The sequence below is a fragment of the Musa acuminata genome, chromosome BXJ2-2, assembly GCF_036884655.1.
Source record: "Musa acuminata AAA Group cultivar baxijiao chromosome BXJ2-2, Cavendish_Baxijiao_AAA, whole genome shotgun sequence".
NCBI classification, from domain to species: domain Eukaryota; kingdom Viridiplantae; phylum Streptophyta; class Magnoliopsida; order Zingiberales; family Musaceae; genus Musa; species Musa acuminata.
In genome coordinates, this window is record NC_088339.1 from 17,025,154 (window position 1) to 17,041,720 (window position 16,567).

Genomic DNA, 16,567 nt, shown 5'->3' on the forward strand with positions numbered 1-16,567 from the left:
ATTATCAAATATAAATATTAATCAGGGTAGCATAAACATCAAACCAATGAACTAATCAAAAAGTGGGATACTAAATTTTTACATAGAAAACCTAATGCTAGAAATACTATAGGACCGTAGTCCACTTCAAACATCTACTATCACCAATGATAATATGTTTAAAATAAATTTCTCCAAAATAACTAAAGATTCATAGTAACATTAAGAATACATATCTTGACCCAACAATAATATACCATCATTATCATAGACAAATTTAATGAAAAAAAAATTAGATCTAACAAAATAGGTATAATAGAAAAATATGTTAAAGAGGATAAGTTGTAAATCAATATTATTAAGATTATAAAACTTATTGTAAAACTTTTTCACATAAAATTTAGATCAAAACTGACGAACTTTCATTGATCGTAGCAAAAACCTCACAACTTTAACCTTCTCTCTCAGTTCTTTTCTGTGCCGCTACAGTTTCCTTCGTTCGCAGCATCTACTCATACACCCCCTCGTTGTGCAGTCTCCATTTCTTTCTCCTTTTTTTTTTTTTTTTTTTGTTCTGTTAATACATCAGATTTGGGTTCACTGCCGAAATCGATTAATCAATCGGGCCAAGCCCACCTATGGGCTGGACCCAACAGCATGTTCACGCTTCTAAAACCAACCATCCTATATTTGTTAAGGCATACTAAAAGTTCCTTGCCAAATTTTTCTATAATTATAAATAAAATACTTTTGGTTTTTAATTAAGGAAACAATATATTACTTTTTTAAAAGTATATGACCCGCTTCATAAATTTATTCCGACTAACAACAAAAGCTTCAGATTTTATTTCTTTCTAGTTCTTGATAGATGGAGACGAACCAAAGAAATGTGTAGAAAGCCACACTACAAAAGTGTGCTTCAAGCACCATAGCCATAGAGCATGAAGCAAATCTACACCATACTCCTAAAATAACATTAGGCAAGGATTGAGAATCTAGGGTTCTATCTACCTGTAACAACATTCTCTCAATGATTTAGCTTTCCAGATGTCATCTACAACACAACCAAGAATAAGAAAACACAAGTACAGATTTCCCCTTCAGATATTGTGCAAGTTCATGCTTCCATTTAGCAACAACAAAGTCTTAGCGATAATGTCCCAACTATTTGAAGCACCTACATGCATGCCCACAACAAAACCATAATGTCCCAGCTAGGGCTTCCGATATACAAATCATTTTATCAATTTCTATCTGGAGAATTAAGAAACATTTAGACATTATACAGCCTACCACAGTTCTCTATTTCGTGACATTCTGGTATAGAGATGTGTAACAGGAAGAAAAACAGCCTGATATATGTATGTTGTAGACACAGATCATGTACAACAAAAGTGAAACTGGAACCACCATGCTTGCCCTACCACCTAAACATATCGTATGTTACATCATACAAGTCATCGATGCCTACAGTGCTTGCCACCAGTCATATCTCCATGTCGTCCAGCAAATCTTCCTCTTCCTCTTCCTCTTCCTCTCTCAACACATCATTACCTAGAAACTCCTCCGCAGCGAGTTTGCTGCAAATAACATAATTTGAATGATTTAGTCACACAATGGAAGTAATAGACACATTGCAAGAATTTTAGGAAAGAACTTACTTTAAGAATTTATTATATAGCGTAATGAAATATAAGAAAGGTATAATAGGAATATACTTCACTCGAGGCACAGAACTTGACAACTCACCTGAAACAACAGCATCGGAAGCTGACAACACGCTTCAGCTTCCTATTGTAGAAGAAAAAGTTGAACGCCCATCTGCACCGCATTAATCCCATGTTAGATAAACTAAAGTACATGACTATTTGTTGCAGTTAAGAGGATCTTACATTGCTCCTTTCTCCAAAAATGGGTGGTCTCCATCAAAATCTGGATTGTAGCTGTAGATTTCACAGTCCTTTATTTTCACAACCTGCATGGAGAGAGAGAGAGAGAGAGAGAGAGAGAGATAACAACATTAACCCTGGTCACAGTCATCAATATCAAACTCAAATGAGTGAAATTTCCACCTCATCAATGGCATTTGTCAAGATGTCTATAAAGGAACTACCCCCGTTTGCAGTAGCCCACTCCTGAAACCCAAATATTTCATATAGACATATAAAAGAGCACGCACATGAACTATGGAAATACAATCGAATTTAGATTTTAAACAAATAACAATCACGCCAAAAGTGCGCGACAGACTGCTGAGCATGTTTACACACAAAAAAAAAGTTTTTCAGACTGTTTTTAAGAAAACAGAAAACTATAAAAATAAGAGCTCACAAACTAAGTGGATTTTTCCTCTTAGAAATCTGTTTTTTCCAATTTTTATCTTGAAAATTTGTATATTAGATTAAAACAGTTATTGTAATCATCATGGCAATCAACTTCACTATTATTTCCATCACCACCATAGCACCACACGTTTACCAGTCTCCCTTAACAGAACAGTGCTATTATATCTTTGTCATCGCCACTATAGTTACTGCCTTCACCAGCACCATTGCCACCCAACCTCTACTACGATATCAAATTGTTAGCATCACAAACACTGATGTAGTTGCCAGCACTGCAGTTACCGCCACCACCTCTCCTCCACTCACACCACTGTCGCTGCCACCACAAGTATAGCATAACTAGCATTATTACTTTTGTTACAACCATCGTTGACAAGCCCTGCCAATTTGCTACTATCACTGTTTCACTACCTTCACGATGACATTGCAGCCACTGACACCACCCATAACAACATTATATTGCTCAAACATTGCTTCCACTACCCCAACCATCACCATCATTGTTATAATCATTGCCAGTGCCACCATGCTACCATTCTATACCACCTTTTCAACCACCACTAAAAACAACATAGTAACACCACTACTGAGATCATTACTATTGCCACCTACAACTCCATTAACCTCACCAAAATACTAACATTCTGCCACCACAACCTTTTGACAAATTATAAACAACAAAAAGAAAGTAGAGAATCTTTAAATTTGAATAGATAAATGACTACTAAGATTTACAGAGATAAAAAATAGAAAAAAAAGGATCAAAATGAAGATGAAGACTAAAAACTCTTTTCTGAATTTTATGTACAAGTTCAGCAGACATGTTAAATTCCTTTTTCAGGAAAATCTTACAAGAAATAAGGAAATAAAGAAATCATGCTGCCTTATCCACCACCAGAATTATAATAGGCAACATAAGAAAAGCATACAACAGCTGTATTACATGATTATCTAACAAGAGTACAAATTCAACAATTTCAGTCAAACAATATAGTAAAAAGAACATTCCGAACAAGTTGAACTTATATTACTTGATGTTTCAAACAATATAAACCTAGTGCTTCTGGAAGTAATTGCCACCATCTGAAGTCATTCGAGTAAATAGTTACTGGCTAAGGGGAAAAAACCTAGAATTTATTAGGTTGCTCATGATTTCCCTACCCCCTGTCATTATAAGTAGACATATGATGCAAAATTACCAAGTTATTTTAACATGTAAAAAATACACATGTGCATAACCAGAGAGAGGAGATACTATGAAGACATCAACAAAAAGAAAACCATGATTGTCACCTCCAATTGATAAAAGATATGCAAGGGCAGGAACATACTCTAGCTGCTTCGAACAAGTACATGTCATATATTTGCTTGAAATTATCCCATTCTTCCTCTCTGAAATACAGGTGGGATCGCACTGCACTGCTAAGTTGACATATATTCATAATAGAATGTTAAATAATTATGAAACTGCACTGTGACCACAATTAAGCAACAGGGGAAGGTGGGAACAGCAAACTCCAAAAGCGCAAATATTGAAAAAGGTAATCAAAGTTCTAGGGAAATGGAGAGACTTGAACTCTCAGCTCGCTGAGCAACGGTTTTAACCGTCTGTCAAACCAATTGACAACACTCCCAATTCTGGATAGAAAGGGTACTATATGCGGGTTGTCATGCCGCTTCCTCATGGGACAAGCTGACATTGACATTACCCAGGACCCTCTCTTCCTCTTGCGAGTACAACTATTGGTCTGTTATAGAAGCACAGTTACCTGAAATCATAATCTGGATACATGTGACTGAGCGTAAGAACCAAATATATTAGTGTCTTCCGACTGCATTATCCAGTAAAGAGAAGAAAATCAGATTGCCATACATTCATTTTCTAACTTTGTAAAATTTGCAAAAAGTGCCTCGCTACCTTGATCTACTAATCAAGTACTCCACTGGCAAATGTGAATCGCTATCAAAAGATTGTTCAAGATAATCAAGAATCTGTACTAAAAAAACCAAGTTAACTAAATAATTTACATGAACAGAGAAGCATCAACCAGTAAATATGTTAATCTAATGAATGAGTCAGCTGCAAAATAACTGTAAAACATTTGGCAATCACAATCTTAGCAAGAGCTGAATACTTTTTATGTTTTGAAGATCAGAAAACATGTCCATGACTCCCATCATTAAAAAAGAGGAAAATATATCATAGAATGGGAAAGTATTCTGAACTCTAATAACTTCTTCAGAACTTAAATGCAATAATTGTGACAGCTTTCAACAGCCCATCTAACAAAGAACAAATCAGAAATGCAACAAATAAGAAATGACATAAGTGCAACACAAGTTTCCTAGTCGGTTAATTATGTCTAAAACAAAAGCAACAGTTTCTATTATTTTATGACCTGTCCCAGACCACAAGAAAAAGCAATTGTTTATGTACTTCGTGACATAACTTACAAGAAATAAAACCTTGCTTAAACAGACATTAGTAACATTAGTATTACAAAAAAGCAGAGCCCGAATCAGGTTGTTTGTTGTATTAGGGTTTAAATGAGTCAACTTTATTTTATCGTGTGATGTTTTGAACCCTTGGGTTCACCTGATTCAGTTCATCACTTGGATGTCAATGTTGGTCCAAGTCCAAGTCAAATTTAGTTTCGGTTTTCAGGCCCTGCTAATTGGATCAAACAATCCAGTCCAGGGAGGCAAGTACCAGCTGGTTGTTTCTACAACTTCAATAATGGATTGGCTGCAACTGAAATTTTCACATATATTTTTTTTCAAAATAGTCTGAAACTGGGAAATAATCTTCAGCCAGTCACTCCATTCAAATTGGGTTTCAGGTGGGGGGACTTGCATCAGGCCCAAAACTGAATAGGTAAGTTCCAGTTTTGCCTCTCAAACCTGACAGATCAATTATAAATATACGCTCACTTGATCCTCTCCATATACTTAAATTTTAGCACTGTTAATGTACCACATATGTTTGATTAACTTACATAGAAGCAAAAAAAAAGGCTACAGATTGGGTCCAACTTTGACTAGGTCCAAACCCAATCAATGAAGCAGGTTGAGTTGGTCTAAATGCATTTTGCATTTTGGGCAGGTCAGGGTTTCGATTTCTTAACCTGGCTCAGACATTAAGGTTAGGGTTGACTCCAAGACCAAACCAAAGCAGACATAACCAGCATAACCTGAATAAATGGATTTATATAGAATATTTCTATCTAACTAGGTGATATTCTAACCCTTCATCGTTATGATTAATGGTATAGATAATATGAAGCCGAGGTTTTTCATCCTTGGTGTTTGATGGATAATGAAAAGCACTAAATACCTTATCCCCAAGTATATAACATAAGTAACTTGATTTGAAAAGTTGGGTTAAGGTTACATACTTCTGGTCAACACAAAATCAAAGGGCCCAGCCCACTGTAATTGGCAACTCTATGAAAAATAGAACTTAATGATGCATCACAACCATACTGTTAGCCAAGTGTTTCTGTGCTTACAGAATGTATTTAAAGAGGCTAGCTAATCATTAAACAAGCAGACTACCAGAAATTAAACATCAGTTATACAAGCTACTGGAAGAGAAAAATCATAAACAGATCATACAAAAGGAAGACAGGTCCAAGCAAGAAAAGATAATAACTTCCAAAGGAGTAAATAATACAAGTTACCAGCATGACCCACTGGAACCTGTTCTTGTGGCTCCTTTAAGTTGGACTTATTCAATTGAGAATGGTTGAGTAGCAAGAAAAGGCACTCAAGGAACAAAGAACCAGCAAGAAATGAGATTACCACCACAGAAGCATCACAAATCCCAAGTCCAACAACCAACTTGGCAAATTGAATTTAAGAAACAGAAACATGTCAAAAAATCCTGTTTATACTGGTTGGCAACACCAACTACATCTTGTCATCAGGTGTAATTATCATGTGAATAAAAATACAAATTATGAAAAGTTCTCATTAGCAAAATAAGATATTCATGTTCTTTATTATTTCAGTAGGATATCATATATGGATTTATGATATTCAAGACAACTAAAAAGAATTATCAATTTCTTGCAAGTTTTAGCATCTTGAATATTCCAGTACCTCTTGCTCTAAACTAAAAGAGAGCTTTCTGTCTGTCCCAGTTTGCTTACCTGAATAACACAAGGAAAGGCATAATTTTTTGCATCAATCAATACCAATGGTCAAGTAACTAAATTGCATATAAACTTACACGAAAACGCTTCAAGGTTTCCTTTGATGATACTCTCTCCAAGGTTTAGATGATCAAGGAAAAGATTTATGCTGCACAAGACATAATAAGAATCAAAGCTTGGTAAGATAACATGATAATCTTAGATATTTTATCATATATATTTAGTTGCTTGAAACCCTGAGAATCTCCATCAAAATTTTGGGAAGCACCTGTCCAGCGGAGTGTATTCCAGAAACTTCATCTTCACTTAGAGCACACAAGTAGGAAGGCCTATTATCTTTGTCAAGAAGTGCGGTGCACCCTGTGCAAACCTTTTCTGTAGGGATGTAAGCAGAGTGCTGATAAATAGAAAGATATCTAATGTCACCCCCCAATGTGCACTAACTTTGTAATAAGAAAATTGTGCAATGCATGAAACATCATTTCAATAACAAATTTTATTAACTGAATCTAGGATTTTGCCATACCATGGTATACTGACCGGTATGAGCAGTGTGTACCAGTTCGACAAGAGACCGGTACTCGAACCATCCTGAACGAGGTGGTATGTACTAAAAGACTTTGTATCATCTGATACGGGCTAGTACCGCTTAGTAACAATCAAAATCCGACTATTATCAACTTGTACTGATCAGTAATAGTCAGATTTCGAGCATCACCGATGGATGGCTCAAATCAGACCCTTTCTAACGGTCAGTTCCATTTGAAAGGGTTTTCAAACCCTTTCCTCCCTCTCTTTCACTCTCTCAAACTCTTATACTCTCTCAATCTCTTTCTCACTCACTTCCTCTCATTCTCACATTTGCAACGACGTGGACGACAATGCCTCAATTGACAATGGCAACGACATCGAAGAGTCGATGGTCCCATCTACATAGTTTGAGGGTGGTGTATGGGCCAAGAAAAAATATTTTACATACGCCACCCAAGATTCAAATCAGGAAGCTCGACGTGATAGTTAGTCATTCTTCTCCAAGCAGTAGTACAATGATAATTAGTCATTCTTTTCCAAGTAGCATTATGGTGATCGATCTTATGATGCAGAGCAAGAAATTAATGGCGAAAGTAGAATTTCATATATGCTCCATGCTCCGCAACAATACATGCCACAATCATAATTACCTCAAGAGTCACCTCGAACACATATGGTTCACAATGAACAGACTATGAGCATCACCACATTGATACACCATTGGCAAATGGTGTATCAATCAAGGTATGCAATTTCGTACCGTACCAGAGTTTCGACATTCACTCGGTATGGTACGAAATTGTATACCGCTCGATATATATATATATATATATATATATATATATATATATAATTCAACGACATCACCTCTCTCTTCTCCCAGGATTGGGTCTGCCAAACATTATCAAATTGATATACAGATACATAGGATCAAAGACCTCAATCCATTGCTCGTGGAGTACCATCATTCTTTTTGCTAGTAGAACCAAGTATATCTATCGATCGATTACTTAATTTTTTTAAACCTAAAAATTTAAGTTGTTTAACAAATAATCGAACAATTCAAATCATTTCTTTATAGATAATTCAATATCAATGGAAGGACGACTTGAAATATCCCATAAAGCTACTCTTTAAAGCCCAAAAAAGATATATGCTACTATTATTTCCTAATTTAGATTATTTTTGCTAAAATTATACTAAAATTATATTTATTTTCAATTTAAAAACCTTAATCTATTTTTTTCATTTTTGAAAAATTTTTGGAGCTATTTTCGACCATTTTTTCATATTGTTAATACACCCACCGTACCGACACATGGTACTATGGTACGGAGCAACATATACTGTACCATCGATCAATCGGTACACCGATTCGGATCAGTAAGGTGAACCTGCATCGAATCTTCTTGGCAATGCTACTCAACAATAAAAATTCTTGTTCGCCTAAGTCTCAAATCTAATACAAGTGAAGAAATTGCTCTAAAAATAAATGTAAAATAAAAACATATAAGCAATCATGTTGAGAAGGAACCTTCAAAAAATAATAAAAATAATATTCAATACTAATGTAATATTTTCAATCATTATATAATAATACTTTTATATAAAATTAAAGTAAATCAATTCTTTAGCAAACTAACAAATAAGAAATTATGAATTATTATAAGCAACAATAATTCTTATATATTAAACAAAATCTCAATTATATACACAATTATTGAATAATCATCACATACAACATAGGTGTACATCGGACACCCAATAATGCACACTCCCAACAACAAATAAAGAGACATCCTCCACATAAGATGGATTCTATATTTTTCCTACAGTGGATGGAGAGAACTCATATTGCACTCCCAACAGGAGATGAAATAAAATCCTTCATCTATCGATATGAGAACACTTTTCTCCTAAAAATGGATTGAAAAACCATCTAGCTGTTAGGTCTAATGGCCTGCTAAACTTCGAAGGAAAATATCGTACCACTATTGGCTTGCCTGCCCTCGAAAGTAAAACAAAGTGAAATATAATCCTCATAATCTTATATCATAATTATTCATTTTTATTATTGTCATTTGTTCATGCATGCATCGAGGGAGACCATATAAGAAAAATATCATGATAGATCATGCTTGGTATATGGCATGAAAGACTCAACCTACTAGTGGCTCTACACATGGACTCGTAGCTCCTTTCACAAGGGTCATAGGGGGCACTTCTACAATGGATATTTTACCATAACTACATATATCTCATGGTAATGATCATATTAATATCATCAACTTCAACTTCAATGTCAAACTTTATTTAAACTTAAAAACTAGTAATTATTCTCAAATTTCATAACGTCACTTCAAACAAGGCTTTTTAATTTGTTAAATCATAAAATCAGGAGTTGTCAATCCCACTGCAACCCTTAACTGATCTAAACGCTAGCTAATTTGATCCAATTGACAAAATTAAAATTTGCAAATAAACAAAATTAAAATCCTTAATTTTTAATTGACATGAATCCTTAATTTTCATCCCAATCAATTGTAAAAAATAAAATAAATTTAAAATCCGCTACTTGAAAAAGGTTACCTTCCTTTTGGATGTTGATCCCTCTTCTTCCTATAATCTCTCATTATCAGACTCCTTTTGACCCAAGTGTTGAACAGAAGAGGGGTCTTACCAGCATTATATAGGAGATGAGAAAGGCTTCCTTAAGGAAAGAGAAGAAAATTGATTTTTTGGATTAATTAATTAACTATATTCCTAACTTATTGCACCATTGAAGGAATATATTTTAATTATTTCCTTATTTTAGATTATAGTTAAGGAAACATATTAAGTCTAATAAGGTAAAAACCTAATTAGATCTTAATCTCTTGCCTAATTACATTTGCACAAGAACGGAAGCAAATTCAGATGTTTCCTAAATTTGAATTATGCACAAGGAAACATATCATATCAAATATGACATAACCTACTTAAGGCAGTTTCTAATTGTTGGAAAAAGGAGAAAATATCAAGTGATTAAAGTTCACATGTACAGAAGAAAAGAGAAATTTTAAAGGACAATTTAACAGAAAAAGTTTCGCTATTGGTTTTTTACCAGATGGCGTCCTTCATAATCGTTTTTACATGAGGGTACCCTTAGTTTCCCATTTGGATGAAAATGCTCTCATTCTTTAGGTTAAATAATTTCTGAACCAATGGAGAATTCATGGTAAACCACTCTAATCTAGTTCTTTTCTGTTGAACAAATCTGGTAGAGATGTGCTTTCCAAATTACCGCTCCTCAGCTGCTGCTGCATTCGCTTCCTCTCACTCCTCCTTTTCGGTCGCCTCTTCCTCCCCTTCATCCTCCTCACTCTCATCACTCTTCTCCTTCTGCCCCTCCTCCTCCTCCTTCTCCCCCTTCTACACCCTCCGCCTCCACCAAAAATACTTCTAAAATTCAAATTATAATTCTTCTAAAATCCTCAAAATATAAAAAAATTATATGAATGAGTATCACAATCATAAGCACAGATTTATAAGTTTAAAATGTTTTAGACAAAAAATTGGCCAAAAAACACTCGATTTTAAACTGAAAGACACTCGCCTATAGAATTCTAAATTGGATAGGTTCTGTAAACGAGTGTATTTTAGTTTATTTCGAAGTATAATAGGTTAACTTTAAGAAAACCAGTTCAGACTCTCACCAATCTACGAGGTAATCATTCTAACAACATTAGTACCACATTTTTTATTTTTATAAGATTTTATGATAATTAAATATCGAAATTTGGATTTTTATGGATAGGTTTTGTGAATGATTGTATTTTAATTATGTTTTGCTATAACAGGGTCAACTTCAACCAAACCATCGCAAACTTTCACCACTCTATTAGAACATCATTCTATTAGAATTAGCAATCTTTTTTTCTATTTTAAAAAAATTATGATAATTAATTATCAAATTTTGAATTTTTTTTTCGACAGGTTCTATCAACGAGTGTCTTTTAGTTCATGTTAAGTGTAACAAAGTCAACTTCAACCAAATCATCTCAAATTTTCACCAATTTCCTAGAATATCATTCTAACAAGTAACATCATTGATAATTTTTTTTTATTTTTAATGGATTTAAAGATTATTAATATTAAAATTTAAATATTTTAGATAGGTTCTATAAACGAGTGTATCTTAATTCATTTTCAAGTGTCATTGGGCAAACTTCAATCAAACTATCTTAAAATTTCACCAATCTACTATAATAGCATTTTAACATCATGAGTAACACATATTTTATTCTTGTAGGATTTTAGAATAATTGATTATTAAAATTTAAAAAAAAATTAAATAGGAACTATGGGCAAGTGTATTTTAGTTTATTCTTGTAGGATTTTAGAATAATTTCAAATTCCATCAAACCATCTTAAATTTTCACTAATCTAATAGGTCATTTTTCTAAAGTCATTAGTAACATGTTTTATATTTTTATAAAATTTTAGGATAATTAATTATTAAAATTTAAATATTTATAGATAATTGTCATGAACGGGTGTATCCTAGTTCATTTTCAGGTGTAAAGAATCAACTTCAACCAAACTATGTCAAACTTTCACCATTGTACTAGTACATGATTTTAACATCATTAGTTATTTTTTTATTTTTAGATATTTTAGGATATTTAATTATCGAAATTTAGATTTTTTAAGTTCTTTAAATGTGTATCTTAGTTCATTTTCGAGTGTAACAAACTCAACTTCAACCAGACCATCTCTAACTTTCACAACTGTACCAGAACATGATTTTAATATCATTATAAATTTCTTAGAGAATTTTAGAATAATTAATTATTGAATTTAAATTTTTTTTAATAAGTTCTGTGAAAGTGTATTTTAGTTTATTTTCGAGTGTAACAATGCTAACGTCAACCAAACCATCTTAAAATTTTAATATTATAATAGAACAACGATTCCAACAAGGATTGTATTAGTTTTTCCATTTTATGATGAATTTAGGATCATTTTATATAGAAATTAACATATTTTTTATAGTTTCTATTAACGAGTGTATTTTAATTCATCTTCGAGCGTAACAAGAGCTTTTCTAGGTAAATATGATGAGGCAGAGGAGGCGAAGGAGTAGAGGAGAGAGAAGGAGAGGTGAGGAATCAAAGATGGAAGAGGAGGAGGAAGGGGAGGGGGACGAGGAGGAGGAAAAAGCAAATGAGGAGGAGGGGAGGAGAAGAGCAAAGAGGTAGAGGCGGAGTGGGAGGAGAAGGGAAACGAGGATGATAAGGCAAAAGAGGAGGAGGTGGCGGAGAAGGATAGGGAGGAGGCAGAGGAGGAGGGTTTGGGGTTTTGAATTGAACCTGTTCAGTAACGCAAACCAGTTCAAAGATTTTTATAAGGACAAAATTGATATTTATGAACAAAGATGCCGCCAATAAAAACGATTACACGGTGTATCATATTTTATCATATGATTATGGGGGGCTTTATTTGGTAAATTATCCAATTTTAAAAAAAAAATAAAAAATAGTTTCCACTTAATGTGCAACAGTGTTCATTAGTTAATTTGGCTACACACTAGGCTTCCCAAAAACGATGTGCATGAGATTATAAAAAAAAAAAGAAAGAACTCATACTTGTCGCACACTTTACAAAATACTTGGCTTAGAGAAAAGTATCTTCCGCATTTACATTACGGACCGACACTCTTCTATCATAGCTTTTCTAGTTCAGGTAGGCATCCGCTTGAGGTTCCCAATTCTCAGAAACAATCCCTTTGCTTGCAGGATTAAGGCTTTGTACATGGACCCTTCGGAGACACCTCATTGGAGGGTGTCTCTTACACTAGGCTACCTATATTTTAATAATTTAACTAACTGATACCAATAGTTCTACCAGGTAAATGATTCAAGATTGTCTCTGCTGAGACATCCTGGTATTTACCTAGTCTTTGAATACGTATAAGAGCATCTTATCGCAATTCAGTGTAATATTTAAAAAAGAAAATTCGTTTTTTCTAATGGCTCAGGATTTATTTGAAAGGTCCTCCCTACACCGAACAGTCGATTTTTTTTTTTTTTTGGTCTAAATAAAAATTGATGAATCAATTGATCGAGCAACAAAAAGGTGACATATTTCCCCTTCGTGTCTCCTGCTGCTCATTCAAACCGCCTAATGAGTACCTTCGTCTTCTATTTCGAATGACAATTAAAACGAAGCAGATTGCTTTCCAAAACAAACAAAACGGATTACTTCTTGCAGAAGACCAAGAACAAGGAGGCCGCAGCCAAAGCCACCAACGTAACCTTTCAAAAAGAGGAAAAGCAAGCCGGGAGAACAAGCATCTAACTAGATCCCAAAAATGAAACAATTCCTTGCGTCGGAAAAGCAAAACTTTTGAGAACCCTAACCGGACTATATTTCCCCAAAATTTGAGCTAAAGAATAGAGATAAAGATCTTGGATCGAAGACAGGGGTTGCAAGGAGAGAGATCGCGGCGTGCGTACCTCCGACAGCGCGCCTGAATGTGGGTTGCGGTGATTTGAGACCGACGACCCGCCTCCTAAAGGCGTGTGATAATAAACTTGAATTCGACTACTCCAACTCTGTTATGTGGATAACAATGGATGAGTCTCAGCTGTTCATCCACGATCAGGATACAGAAAACAGACGTATGATGTGCGCAACGTAGCGTGGAACCCGCAGTTTAAGGTATAGCTCGACCAAACGGATGCACGATTCACACTGTTCCTTGGCCTGAGCAAGATCACGGTGAATGACCACCCCACCGCGGCGCGAACCTTCCCGGTTGCCGTGAAAAATGTCATACATATCACGTGACATCGTTCCCCACCATATCAAAACAGTGTGACAAATAATTTTATTTTCACATGATATTCCATTAATCTGGAAACACACGATGTCGTGTCCCCCTAATTACTGATCTCTATCAGGAGTGTTTAATCGTCTGCAAACACAACATGTCATAATTATTGGTTGGATTCATCTTGATCGAATAGCTTTTTATTTTTTTTTGTGATGGAAAATTATTATTTTTGGCTCGAAAAAGTTTAGCTAATGCAAGAGGTAATTAATTGTAAGAGAGGAAAATTGAAAGACTTGCAACAAAGTTTAGCTATTTGCAAGTGACATCATTACCGACAGTTGAGCATACATCGTAACCTAACGTTTATCTTCAAACTTGTAGAAAATGATCACTTTTACACTGATTGCACACTCACTCACTAACTAACTAACTAACTGTAAATAACAGTTCACGTACTAGAAGCTTCCAAGATTTTGATTTCATCGCATGCTAATCTCTCTTTTTCTTTTTTTTAAAGTAAAATTATTTAAAGCAAATCAAGAAATAGAAATGAAACGGTATCTTTGTTAAGAGAACGAAGGAAACCAAGATATTAGATTTTTTTTTTTTTTTTTTTTTTTTTTTTTTTGAGGTTGGAAGGGTTAAGAATAGAAATGAAACAAATATAATATATGTGTTTGATATGATGCTATCTATTTATACACCATAAGAAGATAGATGATTTTTCTCAACAGAGTAACGATATTTCCTCATATAAAATCTCAGTTGTTATCGTAAAATCTTAACTGCGAGGGAGATAAAAGAGAGATTATTCTTCCGAATCACATAACCAACTCCTATCTCCCTTGACAGAAGCATCAAGAAAGGAATCATCAGATTCTAAAAGGTAAGCACAGGACTGTTGTTGGACAGTGGGGAGGGGAGGTTCAATGTCTTGGAGTTGAGGATTCACATATACCAACACTTTCTCTTTCTGTACAAGTGCATGAGGCTTAATTAATCATCGCATGCTAATCTCTAAACGTTATAGATTCTTGCACTACTTGTTTCTTATCTTTTTATCTTTTTGCATGCATTACAAAAGTAGACATTTCATCCAACGTGCCATTTGTTCATATGCTCTCATCAGTTCGAGCTTTGATCAGAAGGGATCTTAAGTCAACCTTGATAGACTACCGAGTAATACACTCTGATCGATTAAACCCACCCCTAAATGAACATATCAACAGAAACACTGATACATTTTTCTTCCTCACAGAAGCATTTTGTAAGTATCTGCATGTGTACATTGCAGTCTCTGCTCATTCATGTTCAGCCCAGACCTTCTCTTCTGCATGTGTACATTGCAGTATGTGCTCATTCAAGAATCCTATACCAATTAGTAATGAGGACCATTTCATGCGCTATAGATCATGATCAGCATAAAGGGGATCATGATATAAGTGGCGATTGATAAGAACACTTACAAGATAAGATACTAAATGCACACAGATTCTCTCACTGTCTCTTATTTTATGAACTACGGTCATATTTATAGGACCTAATGACAACCACTCTATAACTACTAGATTGAGGTAGTTATTGAAACTACTAGATCATGATTGAGGTGATTATTAAAATCATCATGTAACCACTAAATAATGATAACTATCTAAATAGATAATTTATGAATCAATAAGTTATCCTAAATGACCGTGCTAACCTCCTTTGATCTTGAAGATCTGAATCTTCTTGTCATTATAAAATATTAGGGTATATTCTTATGCAATATGAGTTTTCAGATGAGCCGAACACAATGATGCTGAAATGAGTCAAGATTGGAAGCAATTTCTGTCCCAAAGTAACATTGTAGAACCAATTCACTATCTACAAGCATTAAACGGACAGGACTCAGAGAAGAACTACGAGGAAAAGCATGCAGCAGTGCATCGATCATTCTTGTGTACATAGTAATCTAAGTCAAAGATTTGAAGTACGCACGGTAGTCTAGATCGCCGAGCAGATCAGACCAGTCTTTACCAGTACAATGGCCAACCGGTGCCAGGCAATTTCACTTCCCAGTAAGCTTACCGTACGGGGACTTTTGTGTGATCAGTATGCCTACTGCACGATAGCTATACCAGATTTTTTTTTTCTTTTATTTTTATATTTTATTAACCATCATTGTTAACTGTCCCTTTTTTTTTTTTTTTTTTTCCACACTCCTCCTTACCTAGTGAGTACCTCTTCAGTCTCATCCTCTTTTAACTTTATTGTCACCTCGTCCTCTTGACACGTGTTGTACAAGTGATATCCGATTATATGGGTCAACCTAGCCGTCTAAATTTTATCCTCATATAATACTCTATCGAGAACAAAAAAAAAAAATTATTAGAAAGGTGAAAACATTAGTGATATGTTATCACACGTAAAAAGGATAAAAAATCAAAAATACTAAGGTTCGTCATGTTGCCCGAAATGATATAGTACAAATAATATATATTGATATGATATTCAATAGACAAATGAATCGTCCCAAATCGGGTAGTTCTTACCTAAAAACCTCGTATCGACTGATACAGAATTTATACTAAGTGAAACAATTATAATTTTAACTGTTTTAAATTGTACTGATTAGTAACAATCGAATTTCAACTGATACCGATGGTTGAGATTGACTTGTTTCAAATGGTCCATTTAACTATATGACAAAAAAGATACTTTTTAAACCCTTTTCTCCCTATCTTTCACTCTCTTAAACT

At 34.4% G+C, this 16,567-nt stretch overlaps 1 protein-coding gene across 3 annotated transcripts; it reads right to left on the reverse strand.

The window, feature by feature from the left end:
• Nucleotides 1-1,171: 1,171 nt before the first annotated feature.
• Nucleotides 1,172-13,645, reverse strand: LOC103968976 (uncharacterized). Of its 3 annotated transcripts, none has more exons than XM_065094942.1 (11): nucleotides 13,507-13,645; nucleotides 6,747-6,853; nucleotides 6,556-6,626; nucleotides 6,426-6,475; nucleotides 4,243-4,316; nucleotides 4,094-4,156; nucleotides 3,656-3,746; nucleotides 2,052-2,114; nucleotides 1,872-1,954; nucleotides 1,729-1,800; nucleotides 1,172-1,559 (listed from the first exon to the last, which is right to left on the reverse strand). In XM_065094942.1, the coding sequence occupies exons 2-11, from the start codon at nucleotides 6,776-6,778 to the stop codon at nucleotides 1,466-1,468; spliced, it is 693 nt and encodes a 230-aa protein (XP_064951014.1). In that variant the 5' UTR covers nucleotides 6,779-6,853; nucleotides 13,507-13,645; the 3' UTR covers nucleotides 1,172-1,465. The 3 variants fall into 3 exon arrangements, with proteins under 3 accessions (XP_064951014.1, XP_064951013.1, XP_064951015.1); XM_065094941.1 differs by having other exon boundaries at nucleotides 6,747-6,875; nucleotides 13,507-13,584; XM_065094943.1 differs by having other exon boundaries at nucleotides 3,656-3,743; nucleotides 6,747-6,875; nucleotides 13,507-13,583.
• Between the last annotated feature and the right edge of the window lie 2,922 nt (nucleotides 13,646-16,567).